The sequence below is a fragment of the Pelodiscus sinensis genome, chromosome 2, assembly GCF_052426305.1.
Source record: "Pelodiscus sinensis isolate ZL-2025 chromosome 2, ASM5242630v1, whole genome shotgun sequence".
In the NCBI taxonomy this organism is placed as follows: Eukaryota; Metazoa; Chordata; order Testudines; family Trionychidae; genus Pelodiscus; species Pelodiscus sinensis.
The window spans coordinates 66421045-66440112 of record NC_143053.1 but is presented as its reverse complement, the minus strand read 5'-3'; the positions used below and the strand labels follow the sequence as shown (position 1 = coordinate 66440112).

Here is a 19068-nt window from a genome sequence, read left to right as displayed (position 1 = left end):
ATAGACTTCTGGCAGGGTGTGTAACTGATATTTCTTTATCTAAATCAAACCAGTTTTATCATGTATTTTTAACTAGTACTGGACTTGAGAAGAGTTGTTGAATAACAAAATGCTCAGTATTCAGATTTTCAGTACATAAAGAAAGCTGAAGAAAACCGTTCTGCATCCTGGAATATCAACTTATGTAGCAATTTAGGTAGTGTGCAAAATAAACATGTTTTGGGCTCTAGAATATCAGTATGCTGCTAGAAGTTAACATAAGTTACCTATACAATTACTTTTTCATATACAGGCAGCTGCCTTTTTAAATCCTTTGCACATCCTTTGTCCCAAACACAAGCTCTCAGCAAATAGGCATGAAAAAGTATTTGGAGTCCCCTGTTGATAGGCCTGTCCCTACATGACCTATTGACTTATAGACTATGTCTACATTTGCACAGTTTTTGTACTATCATTTTCACTGGTGATAGAGTACCGGTAAAAGAAAAGCACTGGTTTGTGTATTCAAAGTCACAGGTGTCAGAGAGTGTTTACAACCTGAGGACAGCTATCCCACAGTGCAGCTCTCTTAGGAAGGGGAGCATGATCACAGGGCATCCTGGGTCCCTGCACAACCCCTTTGTTCAAACACCAATCAGCTCCAGTAGCTTAGCATTGCTGAAAGCAGGAGATTGGTTGCTCTGTGGAGCAGGCATTGTCATCTGGCCAAATTATAAGTGAACATTTGCCAAGAAAACAGGAAAGGGTTTCATAGTTCCCAGCCCTTTAAGGGGGAGTGGCAGACATCAGTTTATCTGGCATTAGAGCAGCAAAGCTGCTGGATAGAGTAGTCATCTAGGCACTGTGGGATATCCTGTGGTGGCTAAAAGCTATGTAAACAGCTTCACTTGCACATCACTACAAAAGCATCCCTGCTAAGAGCTGTGCCCCTCTCATGGAGGTGGTTTCATGGCAAAAAGTCATTGGCAAGTGTAGATGGGCCTTTTTGTGCTTTAAATGGAAAGTATAAACATGTCAGTGGGCATAGAATGTGGCTTTTGTCAATGGATTCGTTGTACAGCCGATTGCCCTTGATGGGCCATCAAACAGGCTATAGTGCTGATGCCAGTCTGCAGGGGGGCGGGGAATCCAGAAACACAGGTTTGAGATGCAGCTATATTACACGATTTATAACTCCATACTACTAAGTGATACATACATATAAACAAGATTATTGTACTTAGTGAAGCATAACTTTGCCATTGATACCTTACATGTAATATTCATTATAATTTTTTAATATTGGTATCGATATTATAAATGGTCACCTGTATTCCATACAGTGACACAGTAAGTACTAATGCAGAAGGATTTTTCCTGAAAAATTATGCCCTACCAGTTTGTAATCAGTAGGGTTTTTTAGAATGTTTTGTTCAGAATATTTACAGGAACGTTAGAAAAAGCCTTCCCTTTTTGAAAGAACTGCGTCTAGACTGCGGATTTACTTTCGAAATAGCACTTTTTTGAAAGAGCGCCATTATATGATTATGCAAATGAAGCGTGGGAAATTCAAATCCCAGCTTCATTTGCAATTTCGTAGTGCCTAATTTACATCCCTCTGTCGAAAGAGAGATGTAATCTAGATGTACCCCTGGATAAAGTGCCATTTTATTAGTGTTGCTCTTCAGTTCTTTCTTTGAACTCTAGAGGGAGCAGCAGTATCAATAAAACCTGGAAAAATGAAATTAAGAACGTTCACAAAAAGCTTTTGGTTTTTTTTAATACTATCACATTGACCTGCCTACGATTATGATTCTTTGTTACAATAATTATTTTTGCATAAATTGCATTTTAGGTCAAATTGGAGATTAACAACTCTAGTAAAATATGAAAGACCTGTGTTGGTTTTTTTTAAAGATTCTTTCTATTTATGCTAAATATAATGTAATTATTTCCTTGCTTTTTAAGTACTCTTTGTATGTGTGACATACATACTGCATGGTTTTAAATGTCCTTGTATCAGGGTTTAGTCACAGAGTATATTTTCTCTGATAAGACAAAAACTAGCATTTTCAAAGTATCAAAATTAGCAATCAAATAATTTAATAAGGCTTGGATTGAGAGAGAACTTTAATTGACTAAGTTAATGTGACTACTGGTTTTACATTTACATACCATAACACAAAATTTCACCTGGAAAACCTCCCTCAGTGGAAAAAAGTTTTACTTAGTCACACCTTTGAAGAGACTTCCTTGTTCCCTTTGTTTTGTTTGTTTTCAGTTTCCAAAAATCAAGCACAGTGTAAACAGTTACATACAGATAGTTGAAGAACCCACTGACTTCACCTGGTGACGTGTTCACTTACAGTGATTTTTCAAACAAAGCAGTAAAACCATTTGGATCAGAATTTGTCTCTAAGGTAGTAGTGATGGTTCTTGCTATCGCTTGTTTTTTCTTTAGGGAGTTTGCCACTCTCTTGAAATGTTGCACCTTTTATTCTTAATGAGAGAGAGCATAGATGTGAAATGGCTGCTGTGCATATTGATCCATTTTCCCTTCTCTCAAACTGTTAATACCTTTGCTAAGAGTACGTGACCTAGGCTAAAGGAGATGGTCTTTCTAATATACTCATATTTGATCTGAAACTTAGAAGGAGAACTTATAACTAGATCCTAGGTTTCTGTCCAGTGTTATTTTGAACTACACAAAAAAACTACATATATTCTATCATTGAATGGTAAAAATAAAATTGGTTTTGTGGCGTGGCCCAACTAATATGATGACCTAAGTGGGTTCTAGACAAATCTCTATGTAAATCAAGGAAACATGGTTTCACATGGAAAATGCATATACAGGCAGTCCCCGAGTTGCGCGGATCCGACTTACGTCGGATCCGCACTTACGAACGGGGCTTTCTCGCCCCAGAGCTCGCAGGCAACGGGACCGCCCAGAGCGCAGCGGTCCCGCCACCTCAACCTCCGGGGCGAGAAAAGCTGCTCCGGGTGCCCCTGGTCTGCTGGGGACCGTCTCCAGCTGACCAGGGACACCCGGAGCCGGGGAGGCGGAGGGGTCCCGCGCCTCTGAGGCTTTGCCAGAGCAAAGCCTCAGAGGCGCAGGACTCCGCCGCCGCTGCCGCTTTGCTCCCGGTGTCCCTGGTCTGCTGGAGACGGTCCCCAGCAGACCAGGGACACCCAGAGCAAAGCCGGGGAGGCTGAGGGGTCCCGCGCCTCTGAGGCTTTGCCAGAGCAAAGCCTCAGAGGTGCGGCACCCCGCTGCTGCAGCTTTGCTCCCCGTGTCCCTGGTCTGCGGGGGGGGGGGCGCAGCTGGTCTCCTCCCTCCCCCCAGTAGAGCAGGGAGATGTGGAGCAAAGCCCCAGGCCTGTGGTAGAGCAAGTGGGGCGCTGACGGTTGGTCCCGCAGCACCGCTCTTTGGCGCTACTGGACCAACCCGGCAGCCTGCCCCAGGCGTCCCCAAGTCAGCCGCTGCTGATCAGTTTCAGCAGCAGCTGAATCTGGACGCCAGTTCCGACTTACATACAGATTCAACTTAAGAACAAACCTACAGTCCCTATCTTGTACGTAACCCGGGGATTGCCTGTATGTTAATTTGAGAGGCTAGAATCTGACTCTTCCAGGAATCATACTCTTTTCAGGTATGTTGTCTATTGATGATGGTTCATATTGTCCACTAAAGAACTTCTGACGCTTTTTAACTTGCTGTTTGCTATTTACATTGTAAGATATTTGCACCAGCAGTTTATTAGTGATGGAAAGTGTTAGGAAAGAGCAGTAGTTACTGAAGTAAAAAATATTGGTGTGAAATATTCATCAAGAGCAGATCAGATTTTTGCTTTTTAAGTATGAAAAGAGCCTATTTTAATTTCTACATTTGTGGCTTCTCAATGCAATTTTAACAGAACTTTGGCTTTCATGAACTGAATTTTTTTTTATATTGAGATGAAAGATCTTTTTCCCTGTTAGTTGCCACAAAAACATTCATCAAAATTTCTTCTCTTACACACCAAAATAAAAAGGTCAGTTTATGTTAGTTTTATATTAGAGAAGAAAATGAGCAGGTTTTTTGGTAGCATTTAATTATTTTTTTCTATATTAGCTTTTAGCACTTAAGCAAATCTTGTTTCTCTTTAACTCTGTTTTACAAAAAGTATTGGATAAGGTAAGGAAAAATGAACACAAGGGCCTTTACTGGCAGGGGAGCTATTAATTGCTGACTTACTGCCCAAACGAATCATAATTATGTAAAGCTGACAGCCAACAAAATACTTATGTTTGGAATAATAACCAAAACAGCATGACAAAAATTGTCAGAATGATGATTTATAAGATGGCTACAGATAAGTTATTACTCAGTGACTGCACAGGAGTTCCCTGTGAATTTGAGAGAGATTTTAGGCAAACTGCCATGGGATGTCCGCTAAAATTTTGTGCATAATAAAATCCAATTTTGTGCATAATAAAAGCCAACACTATGGCCCTCCACAGTATTTTAATCCATATTTTCCATGGCAACATCAACTTCTAAAGCATGAAATACCAAACTAGGCATATACCCACTGCATTTTTTCATAGAATATTTTTGCATAGAATGTAAGTCTAGAAAGGACTATCAAATCATGTTGTACAGGTCGCTTAATGTCACCCATATACCCCTATATTAAGCCCAAAGGCTTTCCTTAAATTAAGGCAATTCACTCCTCAGGAGACTAAATTGGCAGAGAACAGGAAAGACTGAAGTATCTCCAATGCTTGAGGCCCCTGTAAGGACTGGAAATTGATTATGTGACATAGACCTGCATAATCTGAATGGGCATGCCACACCCCGTAGTGCAGGGGAAGGAGAAACTCCCAAGTTCCTTGCTAAACTGTCCTGGGAAAAAAATCCTTCCCAACACTAACTTTGGTGATCATTATGTGAGCAAAATGCACTCTGCAGGCATCTAAAAAGAGTAATTTCTGAACACCCTCAGAGCACTGGTCCATCCCAGACGGTGTCCAGTTTTCAACTGTGGCTAATCTCTGATGCTTCAGAGGAAGGGGAGGACAAATTTACCCAGAATGCACCTAGCCAGTTGTGTTGGGAAGAAATTCCTTCCTGGCCCCAGCAGACAACCTGCCCAAGCTGGCAGCATGAGATTTGATTATAGTCTGTCTCATGATCAATGAAGCAGAGAAAACAATGTGTGTAGCATAACACTCATTTCTATCACTGAAGCTTTGTGAGGAGTTGGTCCTTAAAACAGCTGCTGGTTCCTTTGGTTAGCAATACTTTTTAGACAAGGGCCAAGACTAAAACATAGCAAAGCCTGACCCTTTGCCTTCCCTTCAGAGTAGTTAAGAGTGAGATCTTACATAAATTTAAATGTGCAGTTATTGACACAGTATTACCAGGTAACTGTATTTACTATCCTTTACTTTTAAAAATGTATCTCATCTGTATAAAAAAACTCAAGTTCTCTGGTGTTTAATGAAGACTCAAAGCCGAAATAGAACCACAGAATAAATTCTGGATTTCAAACTTGCTTAATTTTAAGGTGCTTGGATTGGGCTTATCTCAGTTTTTAAACCAGAGTTTTGAGTGGTTTCCATAGATTGTTGTCATTTTCTTTGGATTTTTAAAGTATTTACATGAAAAATGCTGCCTACAAGGAGAGTGACTAGTTGGAACTTCATTGTATTTTGTGTAAAGCACAAATCATTTAAAGAATATTCTTTTTACCTATCTAGTTAGGATTTTTGTTATCTTCTATGATGTTAGAATATTAATTGCAATTATCTGCCTACATAGTGTATAACGTGATATAGGTGCAATACCACTATTGTAAGGTTGATTCTTTAGAGAAAACAAAATAGCAGTGTGAGTAATCAAAGAAATTGGGCATTTTAGGGGAGTCTATGCATGGTAAATGCATCTAGTAGAGGAAATTGATGTCTAGATTATCTGCTTTAAGGAATTTAGATCTAAAGAAAGTATGAGGAAAAAATAAGAGGACAGAGAAACATTCCATGATGGATCATGTACCCTCAGCATATTTAGTAAATGTGCACATTACCTTAATTGCTAACCTAAAAGGAACCATAATTTTAAGCATTGTCTTAAGATAAAGTAGCAATTCAGTCTCTTTTTCTGCTTATATTTTATTTTCCCCTTTCCCTTCTATTTAATTTAAAATATAACTAGAGTAGAAAGGAGAAATTTAAAAGAATTTGGCTTTTTAAAAAATGACTAAAAATAATGGGCAGTGCATGTTGATACTGTAAGAATAATGGAAAACTAAAGAACAGAATGTTTTGAAATAAAGAAATGGGGAATAGGGATTGAGGAAGGCAGTGATTGTAGTTTTAAAACACATTTGTCAGTTTGTGTAGTTAGTCTTGTGTAATGCTGTTTTTCCCCTGTAACTGTCATGGTTCATTGAACCCTGCTGATTAGAATTGCAGGCAAATGTCTTGTTCATAATTAGAGCTACAATCTCCAGTAATTTGTATGTAAACATAATTGGAAATATGTTCTTAGATTTTTTTCCTGCATGCAGGTTGTTCTGTTTGAGTGGGCAGCACCTTTTAACTGAATTCTGTTTTTCTCTGACAAAAAGGAGGTTGAGGAATTGGTATAGAGTGAGAGTGGGATTTGAGCAGACAATCTGTATTGTTCATATAGTAATAGAAATGTAGCCGTGTTAGTCTGGTGTAGCTGAAGCAAAATACAGGACTATGTAGCACTTTAAAGACTAACAAGATGGTTTATTAGATGATGATCTTTCGTGGGCCAGACCCACTTCCTGATCTGAGGCCCACGAAAGCTCATCATCTAATAAACCATCTTATTAGTCTTTAAAGTGCTACATAGTCCTGTATTTTGTATTGTTCATGACATTCTGGAATCTTGAGACTTTTATACTTCTACATTTTCTTTATTTGCTTTTATATTTTTAAATTTTCTTTATTGCCCCTAAATTGTTTATACTCTTATATTTAATTAGCTTCAAGGAATCTGTCACACTTTGCTTAAAATATTTTTAATGATTGACTGAAATTGTAACTATATTCATCATGGATATAATGCAGGTTGGACCCCTTTGGTACAGCACCTTTGGGACCTGACTGGTCCGAAATGAGGGAGCTTTCAGGGGCCAGGGTGAGGGGACCTCCCCAATCCAGAGTCCACCGACCCTCCCCGCTGCCAGCTCGGCTTTGGGCCCAGACAGCCACTCTATCTCTGGCCCAATTAGGCAGCTGGTCCCAGCCAGCCTCCAGCCCACCAGCCCCAGCTGGGTCTGCCTCTGGCTCCTGGCCCTGCTGTCATGGTCTGCGGGGCTCTGGCTGGGTCTGCTGACCAGGGCTGCCAGTTGCCAGCCCGCTGCCACTGGTCCAGAGACATCCATGGTCCGGGATGTTGTCAGATGAGAAAATCCCAGTTTAGGGAGGTATAACGTGTAGTATGAAATTATTAACAACCACACCAAGGGTGTGTCTAGACTACAGGATTTGTCGACAAAAGTGGACTTTTGTCGACAAAACTATACCTGCGTCCACACTACCGCTGAGTTCTGTCAACATAACGTCGACAGAACTCTGCAGTTTTGTCGACGCTGGTAAACCTCATTTTACGAGGCATAACGCCTTCTGTCAACAGAGTTTCTGTCGACAGAAGGTGTTATTGCATGTAAACTGTCCTTTGCGTCCACACTACCATGTCGACAAAGCAGCTTGCTTTGTTGACAGAACTCAATGTAGTCTAGACGCTCTTTGTCGACAGAAGTTTTGTTGACAGTATCTGTCGACAAAACTTCTGTCGACAGAAGCCTGTAGTCTAGACGTACCTCAAGTGTAATTGTTCAAATGTGCTTCAGTACATGTTATCTTTCTTCAATGCATATGTCCTGCATTTCAGCTCTGAGTCCCAACATCTTTTTCGTTGTATTGATGCACTGTTTTGTAGTTTCCATTTGCTGGAAAAAATAAGAAAATTGGTCTTTATCAAACATTTTTATTAAATGCTTCTGTTTAGTATGAACTCATGCACAGAAACATTTCATGCTTCAAATTCTATTACTAGTGTGTTGAAATTATATTGAAATGCTTTTTCACTGACATTTTTAGGTACCCGCTGTCATAATGCGTAGTCTCTTCCAAATAGTGATGTAATAATTTCAACAAATAAGTTTCAAATCATTTCAACAAAACATAAGTATTCCAACATTTTTGAAGAGGCGATTTCTTTTTGTCTTATACAGAATTCTTAAAGAAGAGTACTTAAGTAATGTTCTTAAATTTGTTTGGCCCTTAGATATTAACAACTTTTCCATTAATATTTAAAGTAAGAAAAAATAAATTGGAAAATTTAACATTCCTGAACACCTGCCAAATTCAGATTTTTGTGCTATTTATAAATACCTCAGTCTGCTATTTGTTTTAGGTTTGATTTTGGTGGGGGTTTTTAAGGTGTTAGGTTGCATTTTGACAAGAACAGTGGTTTTTTTTCCTATTAATATTAAGTGTGGGATGAAAAAGCTTTTAACGCTTTTGCTTTTGTCTGCTGCTGTAAGTAAGAAAAAACCTGTTTTAGATTTAATGTTAATTATTGATTTGCGTAAAAGTTCAAAGTATAATTTAAATTTAATGTTATTTCCTCTCTATTACAGTAGCTGTTTTTTACTCATACAAAAAATAAGAGGAAGTTCAGCATATTTAAATATAAACTCGTGTTTCATGGTATAAGTCTCAAAGGAGTTTAGAAGAGGTAACCGTGCATACTAAACTTTGCATTTTAGCAGTTACTGCCACAGACATACTTGTCTAAAGGTAGTTAATCTGTTGCAGGCTTGTGTTCCATAACATTAAAATTTAGTCAACATAGAATCCCTTTGTATCTTTGCTTTTTTGGGAGCAATTTAAATGCAACACCGAGGCAAAGACAATACAATATATCAGATTGGGTACAACCCCGTTGTTGAATAGCTGGCATTCAGGCAGACTGCAGCACATGCATGGAACCACTGTGACATCGAAGAGGCATTGGCACAACTGCCTGTCCCTGCACTACACATTGCCAGATCAGGGTCTTCAGGGGTATCTTTTCTTTTTTATTACTTTAAAAATACATTTTCAGTAACCTTCCCTATATTTTTTTTCTTTCTTCCTTGTGAGAGTTCATCACAGGTGTCACTGTAATAAACAAGTATTTCTTATTGCTCACTCCTGGCACATGGCACTGCATACTGCAGGCTATGTCTAGACTATGTTGCTCCATTGACGGAGTCATGTAAAATAGTTTATTTGGCATAGGCAAAGAAGCAGGGATTTAAATAATCCCTGATCCGGCACAGCAGGGCAGTGCCGTTTTATGAGGCATACTGGAGCAGTTGACAAAGGCTTCCCTTGTCTAAACTGCCCCGATGTGCCGGATCAGCTGATCATCAGCACAGCGTGGCAGCCATTTTTATTTTAATGAAGCGGGGTTGTTTAAATCCCCGCTTCTTTACCTATGCCGAATAAACTATTTTACATGGCTCCGTTGATGGAGCCATGTAGTCTACTCATAGCCACAGAGATCAAGTAGAAAGTGCACAGTTACTGAATGCTATCACTGCAGAATGAGAGCACCTGCTGCAGCAAGTTCCTGGTGCTAGCATCCTGTGCATATCGTTTTAAAATTAGTGGAGCATTAGGGATGTGAAAAGCATAGTAACTCGGCTTCAGTAGATATTTTGCCATTGACGTCTGTGGGGCCAAGATTTCTATTGAGAACATTCAGCAGCAACCAGACACTTTGCTAGCTGTTTTATTATAAACATTGTGTGAGATTTTAAAGTGTTTAAAAAAAAAATCCAGTCAAAGGTTTGTGGGAGGGTTTTGTGATATTTTTCTCTTCCCATATTTTTTCTTGAGCAGTCAACTCCCATGCAATCTTTCATTGTTTCTTTGATTCTTAAGATTTAGTTCCCATAATCTACAAAAACTATGAGACTGTCTGGCATTTTGGTTCCTTTCTATTGCTGTTTGCTATAAGTGAGATGAGCAAATGGCAATGCTCTCCAAACTGCAGTGCTCTCCAACCCTGAAGGTCCTGTACCCTAGCATTAACATTTCTGGTAATCAGCTATAAATAACACTGAAGTGTGGAAACAATACCAGACATGTATTCCACATATGCAGTTCTACTTTTGTAATAGCTATGAAGGGAAAAGATATTTTCAGATAGACCGTAACCAGCCACTGTTTTGTTGTTTGTTTAAATATTTAGGGCAAGGTTTTCCAGAGTTACAGAAGTGTGTGTACCATTATTAATAGTAGCAAAGAAAACACTTTTGATTATGGTTAGTGGTGAAAGATGAATGTAAGACATGTTTTGAAATTGCTTGTTTTTCTGGGAGACTGTTTTTATGCTTTTTAGGTTGCTTCCTTAGCTGGACCAGGAGGGCAAGTTGAAATAGAACAAAATTTTCTCAATAACAAATTGAAGACAATAACTGTTTATTTTGGTGACCTAATCAAACGAGATGTATCCTGAATTCAGTGCAAATACACCCAAGTAAGAAGTGAATGGATCGTGTTTTGAGACTTCGTAATAATATAGACTTGATTTCTCTTTGTCTCTAATTGTTGACTTTTGTTAAATTTATTCTGTTTAATATTTTTCTCTTTTCATTTTTTGTTTAGAGAAGTATGTTTTCATCCTATTTGTTGCAAATATGTCAATAAAATACTTTTTATAAAAAGTGAAACAGTAGTAGTTTTTTTTATCAAAGAGATCTTATAAATCTAGGGAAAAGCTGTCTTCAGAATGATACATATCACAATACCCATCTAAAAGGAGTTCAAGGCTCTGTTCAAATATTCTTGCAGAACCTAAACCATATTTTATGAGAGATTTTTTTTTATTCATCAATTTTTCACACTTCATAATATAGAAGACTAATTGAAAGAAATCTAGCACTTAGTACAAATTAATGCCAGAAACAAATAATTAAAATGTTTTCTCTGGAAAAAAATAAAGAATTTATAAAGCTCCATAGTCCATGCTTAAATAATTAAACATAATAATCTGCTACATAAAAAAATCTGCCGAAGACTTACCAAAGTCAGAGTTAAGCAGCTCTCAGTTCAGCTGGAAACTATTTAGGTGGCCATTGTTAATCATGCTAGGGTCCACAGACCTGTTACCTCAGCCTGCTTGTGGCTTGTGTGTAGAAATTTGCCTTCCCAGTAACTGTCTGTTCACCCAGTCCTCGGTGCTACAGAATCTTTCTGGAGGAAATTCCAGACTTTAGTTCAAATTTTTAATTAACAATGTGAGTCACTTAGGTGTCTAATTCCCAGTTATGTCTCAGGGTGGCATTTGCCTTCTTGGAAAACTTCCCTAATTCTGCTTTTCCTTCTGAAGTGCTTGCTGCAGCTGGGGCCCCTGCAAGCTTCAGAGAGAAAAGCCATAAGCACAAGGAAAGGTTTGTATCCTACTCCTCCTCATTGAATGTGTCTCACTGGGGAGCTCAATTGGCTCTGTGTGGGCAAAGTGCATTTCTAGGCCAGGTAGGGTTGCTTTGTCCCCTAAGCAGGACCGGAAATGAGTTGATTCCAGGGCAAGCAACCTTTGAGGGCACAGAATTTAGAAAGACAGGGTACAAGATGGAAGATTGCATCAGAGTCCCTATAGCCCAAAACAGCAGCCACATTCTGTGGAGCTCAGGCATCTGCTCCCCCTTCCCTCTGGCTGTGGATGGAGGGCACTGGATACACCATGTGACACTGCCAATGCCAGGGAGTGTGGTAATGGAGTTTTGGGCCAGGCTTCCTCCCCTTACTACGACTTCTGTATCAGACCTCCAGGATTCCCAATGATATGGCTGACTGACGCCTCTAATGGAAATGCAGACCAATGTGGCCACCATACAGTAGAATGGATTAGAATCTCTGGGAACCTTTGGTGATTCTTGAACACAAGAATCTTTCCTGAGAAACCCCAAAGGGAACTTGTTGGGAGAGAAGATAACAAATACAGCTTCTTTCAGGGCAGGGGATTTTCCATCTACAGTAAAACTCCAAGGGTATGTCTAGACTACATGGCTCCGTCAACGGAGCCATGTAAACTAGTTTACCCGGCATAGGCAAAGAAGCAGGGATTTAAATAATCCCCGCTTCATTAAAATAAACATGGCCGCCGCACTGTGCCGACGAACAGCTGATCCGGCAGAGCGCGGCAGTCTAGACGCGGATCTGTCGGCTAGGGAAGCCTTTGCCGGCCAATCCCTTATGCCTCATCGACGGAGTCATGTAGTCTAGACATACCCTAATAGTCCAGCATCTAATTGTATGGCACTCCCAATAGTCCAGCATCAGAATGGCAAGAGCCTAGTGAGTGAGCTTCGGCAAAAAACGAATCACAAGGCAGCAGCGGCAGCAGCTGAACCGAGCAAAACCGGACGAGTCAGTCTGCTACTGGTATTGTGTGACGCTGGATAGTGCTTGTGCTACAATAAAAAGGGTTAAAAATACTTTATAGAGTGTGTGTGTGTGTGTGTGTGTGTGTGTGTGTGTGTGTGTGTGTGTGTGCATACACACACACACTAACTGGAGTTACCCGGCGTTGCTTGGGAAACCAGAGGAACAAAATGTAGAAAAACAGTAGTCCATTATCTTTTTTTGAATAGTAGAAAAGTTACACTGATTTCTATGGGGATTAAAATAAAGGTCCGCATCCGGGGGGTTGGGCGATATGCAACCCCAAGTGGAGGGAAGGTTACACGTGGGAGGGGCACCCCAGCTCGCACCCGGAGCTGCAGGTGCTGCGGGGGACAGGGCAGGTCCCCAAGCCGTTGTGCGTGTAGGGGTTGGGGCACTGTGTGCCAGCGGGGGAGGGGGGTGTTGCTTATGTAACCTCCTGGGCAGGAGGGGGTGAATCCTAGAGACGCTTGGAGCTGCAGGCGGTGGGCACAGGACCTAGGGTGGGTGGGGCGGCCCCTGCAGCACAGCACAGTGGGTTACTTTTTGATTTTTACATCTTGAGCTCGGGCCCGATTGGGTCCAAAAGTACCTTCATCTCCTACATGAAAGGTTATCCCATGCAAAGTTTGGTTGCGGTAGCTCTTATAGTGTCCAAGGTTGTTAGCGCACAAACTTATAAACATTCTCCTTTATATATTAGAGATATATATAAACAGTTTATAGTACCTCCTGATAGTCCGGCATATTTGATAATCCAGCACCACCTAGGTCCCAAAGGTTCCGGATTATCGGAAGTCTACTGTATTTAGTTTTTTGAGGAATGTCTGAGCCAAATGCCTCCCTCAGAAGCAGGATGATAGGGACACACAAACCCATTAGTGATTCAGTACTCCGTGTCTGAAACTCTTGTCAGACCCGACATACTCGCTACATATGCCACACTGTTGTCATAATCTACAAAGGTGCCACATGAAGTATCCTTTCCAAATTAGCAACACATTGGTCCCAAAAAATTTGTGTGTGATGTATCTACAGGGCATTACAATAATATAAATATATGCTAGAATTATGTTCTTAAAAAGTGGCAAGCAGTGGCTAAATCCTGTGTATTCTGAACAAAAGAAAATTTTTTTGCTTGTCTGACCAGCCTGGTGGTCATCAGGCAGAGACAATTAGGGGATAATATAAGGCAAACAAAGCTATCAGGTGGGGAAGTAGCATAGTGCCTGCACCCCAGCAGGAAAGAGAAACTTTTTCTGGGATTACTTGTCAAAGAATACCTTTCAGTGGTTTACCAGAATATAAGAAGAGAGAATCCCATTATCAGGTTATGTCTACACTACAGAGTTTTGTCGGAAAAATGGCAGTTTTTGAGAAACGTCCACACTGCAATTGCATTCGAAAGAACAGAGGGGTTTTTCCAGCATTGGTAATCCTCATTCTACGAGGAAGAAGCCTTTTTGCGAAAGAGCTGTTTCGCAAAAAGGCGTGTGAGGACGGGGAAGAGGGTGTTCTTTCGGAAGAAGAGGAAAAAAGAAAAAGCACAGGTGCCCTAATGTCCGTTCCATTCATAGCAATCACAGATTACATGCAAAAGAGTGTCCATTCAGTCTGGACGCTCTTTTGAAAAAGCAGATCACTTTTTTGATGCACTTTTGCAGTGTGGATGCTGTCTTTTGGGAAAAAGCTTTTTCAGAAGATCTCTTCCAAAAAAAGCTTCTTCTGAAAGAAGCCTGCAGTCTAGACATAGCCTCAGTCAACTAAGAAGTCAGAAACCCAAACACTTTGAGCATTGTGTAGGAGCCCTTAAAGAAATGTATTTTTACTTTGGTTTGTTAGTAGCCATTTTCTTGGTATTACCTCTGTTTTTGTTAATAAACTTGTTTTATGTTTACCTTAAGCCTGCTCAGTGCATGGATGGAAGTAAACATTTGTCAACCCTTGTTAACATGCTGCTGTGTACCGTCTCTAAGAGTACGTTTATTCAGAATAACTGATGTTATTCCAAGATAACACAGTCTACGTCTACACTACAAGCAGTTATTTTCAAGATATCAAGCTGGAGAACTTCTTACTCCGACTCCTATAGCCCTCATTTTACAAGGAGTAAGGGAAGTTGAAGGAAGAGTGCTCTTTCTTGTACTTCCTGCTGTATAGACAGCGCCAAAAGCCAAAATAAGCTATTTTGACTTAAGCTACGCAAATGATGTAGCTCGAGTTGCGTCACTTATTTCAGCTTTAGCCCTGCTGCGTAGACAAACCCTTCAAGAGCAGTGAACTTGACACCGTTTTGTGGGTGCTACAGTAAAAGGAGCTGAGTGTGGCAGAGAAGGATGTTTTGGGGAGAATTCAGGACTCAGTTAGTGTTGGTGGTATCCTGCAAAAGAGTAACCAGGCTGGTGGAAGTCAGGCTGAGGCCATTGTGCTGTGCACACTACTGGTATCAGGACTCTGAACCAAAACTGGGCAGCACAGAGCCACCCAGGGTTCCATCAGCAGACAGTGACAACACCCTTCAACGGTTTGTGTTGAACCCTAGGATATTTCAAGAACAAATTCTAAAAAACTAAATCCGTACTGGTTCCTTTCTTCTTCTCATGTAGTGCAACATGGTAGATAATCCTCAATCCCCCCCCCTTACTCTTTTTTCTGTTATTTTGCACTGTAAGGAAGAGATCCAAGCTAATTTCACGGTGTATAGCAAGATTAGCTGTTTATAGTACTGTACAGCAGAAGATCATCTGCAGGTAACACAAGTCTGTGCTGTGGAAACCTGGTGCTGGGAGAAATTTGGAAAGCAAAAAGCAAGCCAAGATGAAGAGAGAACCCTAGTTAAGCTTAGTTTATACTAGCAATAGAAGCATATCCTTGGTGTCAGAAAAGGAGGGGAGCTAAGAGGTTGCCACAAATACAAATATTAGCAAGAGAAAGTTGCAGAGAAGAAAAACCAGTGTACTAAAATTAGATTTGAACCTAGTAAATGCAGCCTACTCAGATCAAAAGCTTTCTCTTCCAGCGGAAGTGGAACTACCGAAGCAGACCATTTTAAACAATACAAATAACTGAAAGCGCTTGTACCATTAGCTTGTTTCTTCAGACACTAAGATACTATTTCTTAAGTATCTATTCACTGGATATTGAACGTTACTACTGTCTATTTCAAATGTGAAACTAATAAGAAAAAGTGGTCTGTTGTTGCAATTGGTGTGGGGGGGTTTTCTGGTAAGGCCAGGTCCGGAGCCTCAGACTAGTGCACAGTCTGAGTAAGAGTGATGTGCACTGGGAGGAAACACTCAGCATCGCTACCACAGTGCATAGGCATTTCCACTGGGCTTGCTTTGACTACTTCCACCAAGGTCTGTCTAGTATCCAGCTAACACGTGGATTCTAGATATCCATAAATCATGATTACCCAGTTCCTCTCCTTTCCTTTTCGCTTCTGGTATTCAGAAACATGCTGGATCTTTGAATTCCCTTTGAGCTCTTTCCGCGCTCTCACCATTATTGAGGGCCTTTCTGGGGCCATGGCTAGGCAAATGAGCAAGCTTCAGGAACTCATGGCTGAACCCCTCCATATGCAATGTTTCACAAAGAAATAGTCCTGTGCCTCTGTCACCTCAAGGCTTTGGTATGAAACCTGAGCCGTCCCTGTCAAGTATGGGAAATCAGGACCAGCCAGCTCACCAGCAGCCAACAGGGTGCCATAGTGACACTCTCAAGTGTTATTAGGAATGCTCTAGCCTCATCCTCTGATCCCCTTTCTGTCGGTTTCAAAGGAAGGTCTGGAGCCGGGCTGGTATTAGTTGCTCCCACCTGCAGAATAGTGGCAGGTTCTGGGGTTAGAATCATAGATCACTAGAACTGGAAGGGACCTCGAGAGGTCATTGAGTCTAGTCCCCTGTCCTCATGGCAGAACCCAGTACTGTCTAGACCATCCCTGATAAATGTCCATCTAACCTGCTCTTAAATATCTCCAGTGATTGAGATTCTACAACCTCCCTGGGCAACTTATTCCAGTGTTTAACCACCCTGACAGTTAGGAAGTTTTTCCTAATGTCCAACCTAAACCTCCCTTGCTGCAGTTTAAGCCCATTGCTTCTTGTCCTATTTTCAGAGGCTAAGGAGAACATTTTTTCTCCCTCCTCCTTGTGACTCCCTTTTAGATACCTGAAAACCACTATCATGTCCCCTCTCAGTCTTCTCCTTTCCAAACTAAACAAGCCCAATTCTTTCAGTCTTCCTTCATAGGTCATCTTCTCTAGACCTTTAATCATTCTTGTTGTTCTTCTCTGGACCTTCTCCAATTTCTCCACATCTTCCTTGAAATGTAGTGCCCAGAACTGGACACAAAAATCCAAATGAGTCCTAATCAGCGCAGAGTAGAGCGGAAGAATGACTTCTCATGTCTTGCTCACAACACACCTGTTAATGCATCCCAGAATCATGTTTGCTTTTTTTGCAACAGCGTCACAAGCTACATCTAGACTACATGGCTCCGTTGATGGAGCCATGTAAAATAGTTTACTCGGCATAGTCATAGAAGCGGGGATTTAAATAATTCCCACTTCATTAAAATAAAAATGGCCGCTGCGATGTGCCGACGATCAGCTGATCCAGCACAGTGCGGCAGTCTAGATGCAGTGTGGTCGACAAGGGAAGCCTTTCACGACTGCTCTGGTATGCCTTGTAAAACGAGCCATGTAGTCTAGCCGTACCCACGCTGTTGACTCCTATTTAGCTTGTGGCCCACTCTGACCCCTAGATCCCTTTCTGCAGTACTCCTTCTAGACAGTCACTTCCCATTCTGTATGTGTGAGACTGATTGTTCCTTCCTAAGTGGAGTACTTTGCATTTGTCCTTATTAAACTTCATTCTATATACCTCAGACCATTCCTTCAGTTTGTCCAGATCATTTTGACACTATCCTCCAAAGCAGTTGCAAACCCTCCCAGCTTCATATAATCTGCAAACTTAATAAGCGTATTCTCTGTGCCAATATCTAAATCATCGATGAAGATATTGAACAGAACTGGTCCCAAAACAGACCCCTGCAGAACCCCACTTGTTATGCCTTTCCAGCAGGATTGTGAACCATTAATAACTACTCTCTGAGAACGGTTATCCAGGCTTATCCAGCCCCATCTAAGTAGTATTTGCCTAGTTTATTGATAAGAATATCATGCGAGATCAAATGCCTTACTAAAGTCTAGGACAGTGGTCCCCAACCTTTGAGGGGCCACTCACACACCGGGCACCCAGGGGCGGGGCTGCGCATGCGCCCGGGGGCAGAACCACCCATATGCCGCATGCCCGGTGCCGGCACCACCCATGCACCACACTTCTGGGGCCGGCGCTGCTTCTGTGCCGCACACCCAGGAGTGGGGCTGGCCATACGCCACGCGCCCGGGGCCGGAACAGCCCATGTGCTGCATGCCCAGGGCCAGCGCCACTCCTGTGCCGCATGCCTGGGAGCCGGCAGTGCCCAGGAGCCGCACGCCAGGGGCGGGCGCCGCTCCTGTGCCGCGCACCTGGGGCCAGTGCCTTTCCTGTGCTGTGTGCTCAGGGGGTGGGGACACCCATACGCTGTGCACCCAGAGCCAGCACAGCCCATGCACCGCACGCCCAGGGGCAGGGCCGCCCCTGTGCCGCGCACCCAGGGCCGGCGCCACGCTTGTGCTGCGCGCCCAGGGGCCAGCACCACACATATGTCGCGCGCCTGGGGTTGGCACAGCCCCTGTGTCATGCACCCGGGAGTGGGGCCACCCATAAGCTGTGCGCCCAGGGGCTAGCACTGCCCATGCTGGCCCCGATCACTTGGCGGGCGCACAGAAATGGCCCGGTGGGCGCCATGGCGCCCGTGGGCACCGCATTGGGGACCACTGGTCTAGGAATACCATGTCCACCACTTCTCCCTTATCCATAAGACTCGTTATCTGATCAAAGAAAGTTATCAGATTGGTTTGTCATGATTTGTTCTTTACAAATCCATACTGGCTGTTACCTATCACCTTATTAACTTCCAGGTGTTTGCAGATGAATTCCCTATTTACTTGCTCCATTATCTTTCCTGGCACAGAAGTTAAACTGACTGGTCTGTAATTTCCTGGGTTGTTCTTATTTGCCTTTTTATAGATGGGCACTATGTTTGCCCTTTTCCAGTCTTCTGGAATCAATACTGTCTTCCATAGTTTTTCAAAAATGATAGCTAAAGGCTCAGATACCTCCTCTATCAGCTCCTTGAGTATTCTAGGATGCATTTCATCAGGCCCTGGTGACTTGCAGACAACTAACTTTTCTAAGTATTTTTTAACTAGTTCTTGTTTTATTTTATCTTCTAAAACTACCCCCATCCCACTAGCATTCACTATGATAGGCATTCCTTCATCATCAAACTTCTTGCTGAAGACCAAAACAAAGAAGTCATTAACCCTGTTAAAGTCCTGGTCTTCACAACATCCTTGACCAAGGAGTTCCACAGGCTGACTGAACATTGTATGAAGAAAAACTTCCTTTTGTTTGTTATAAACCTGCTACCTATTAATTTCATTAGGCGACCTCTAGTTCTTATGTTATGGGAACAAGTAAATAACTTTTCCTTATTCACTTTCTTGATATCTGTCATGATTT

At 41.8% G+C, this 19068-nt stretch overlaps 1 protein-coding gene across 5 annotated transcripts in view; it reads left to right on the top strand.

Annotated features, from left to right (window-relative positions):
• Positions 1-10724, top strand: part of TGS1 (trimethylguanosine synthase 1) — a 37165-nt gene extending 26441 nt beyond the window's left edge. For 3 of the 5 annotated variants that reach the window (XM_089776255.1, XM_006126135.5, XM_075920681.2), the window contains one exon: positions 10394-10724. In XM_089776255.1, the coding sequence (XP_089632381.1) occupies positions 10394-10510 (117 nt within the window). In that variant the 3' untranslated portion in view covers positions 10511-10724. Of the gene's footprint in view, positions 1-2260; positions 2884-10393 lie in introns of those variants that run through there. The other 2 variants (XM_075920683.2, XM_075920682.2) reach the window with 2 other exon arrangements.
• Positions 10725-19068: the final 8344 nt, after the last annotated feature.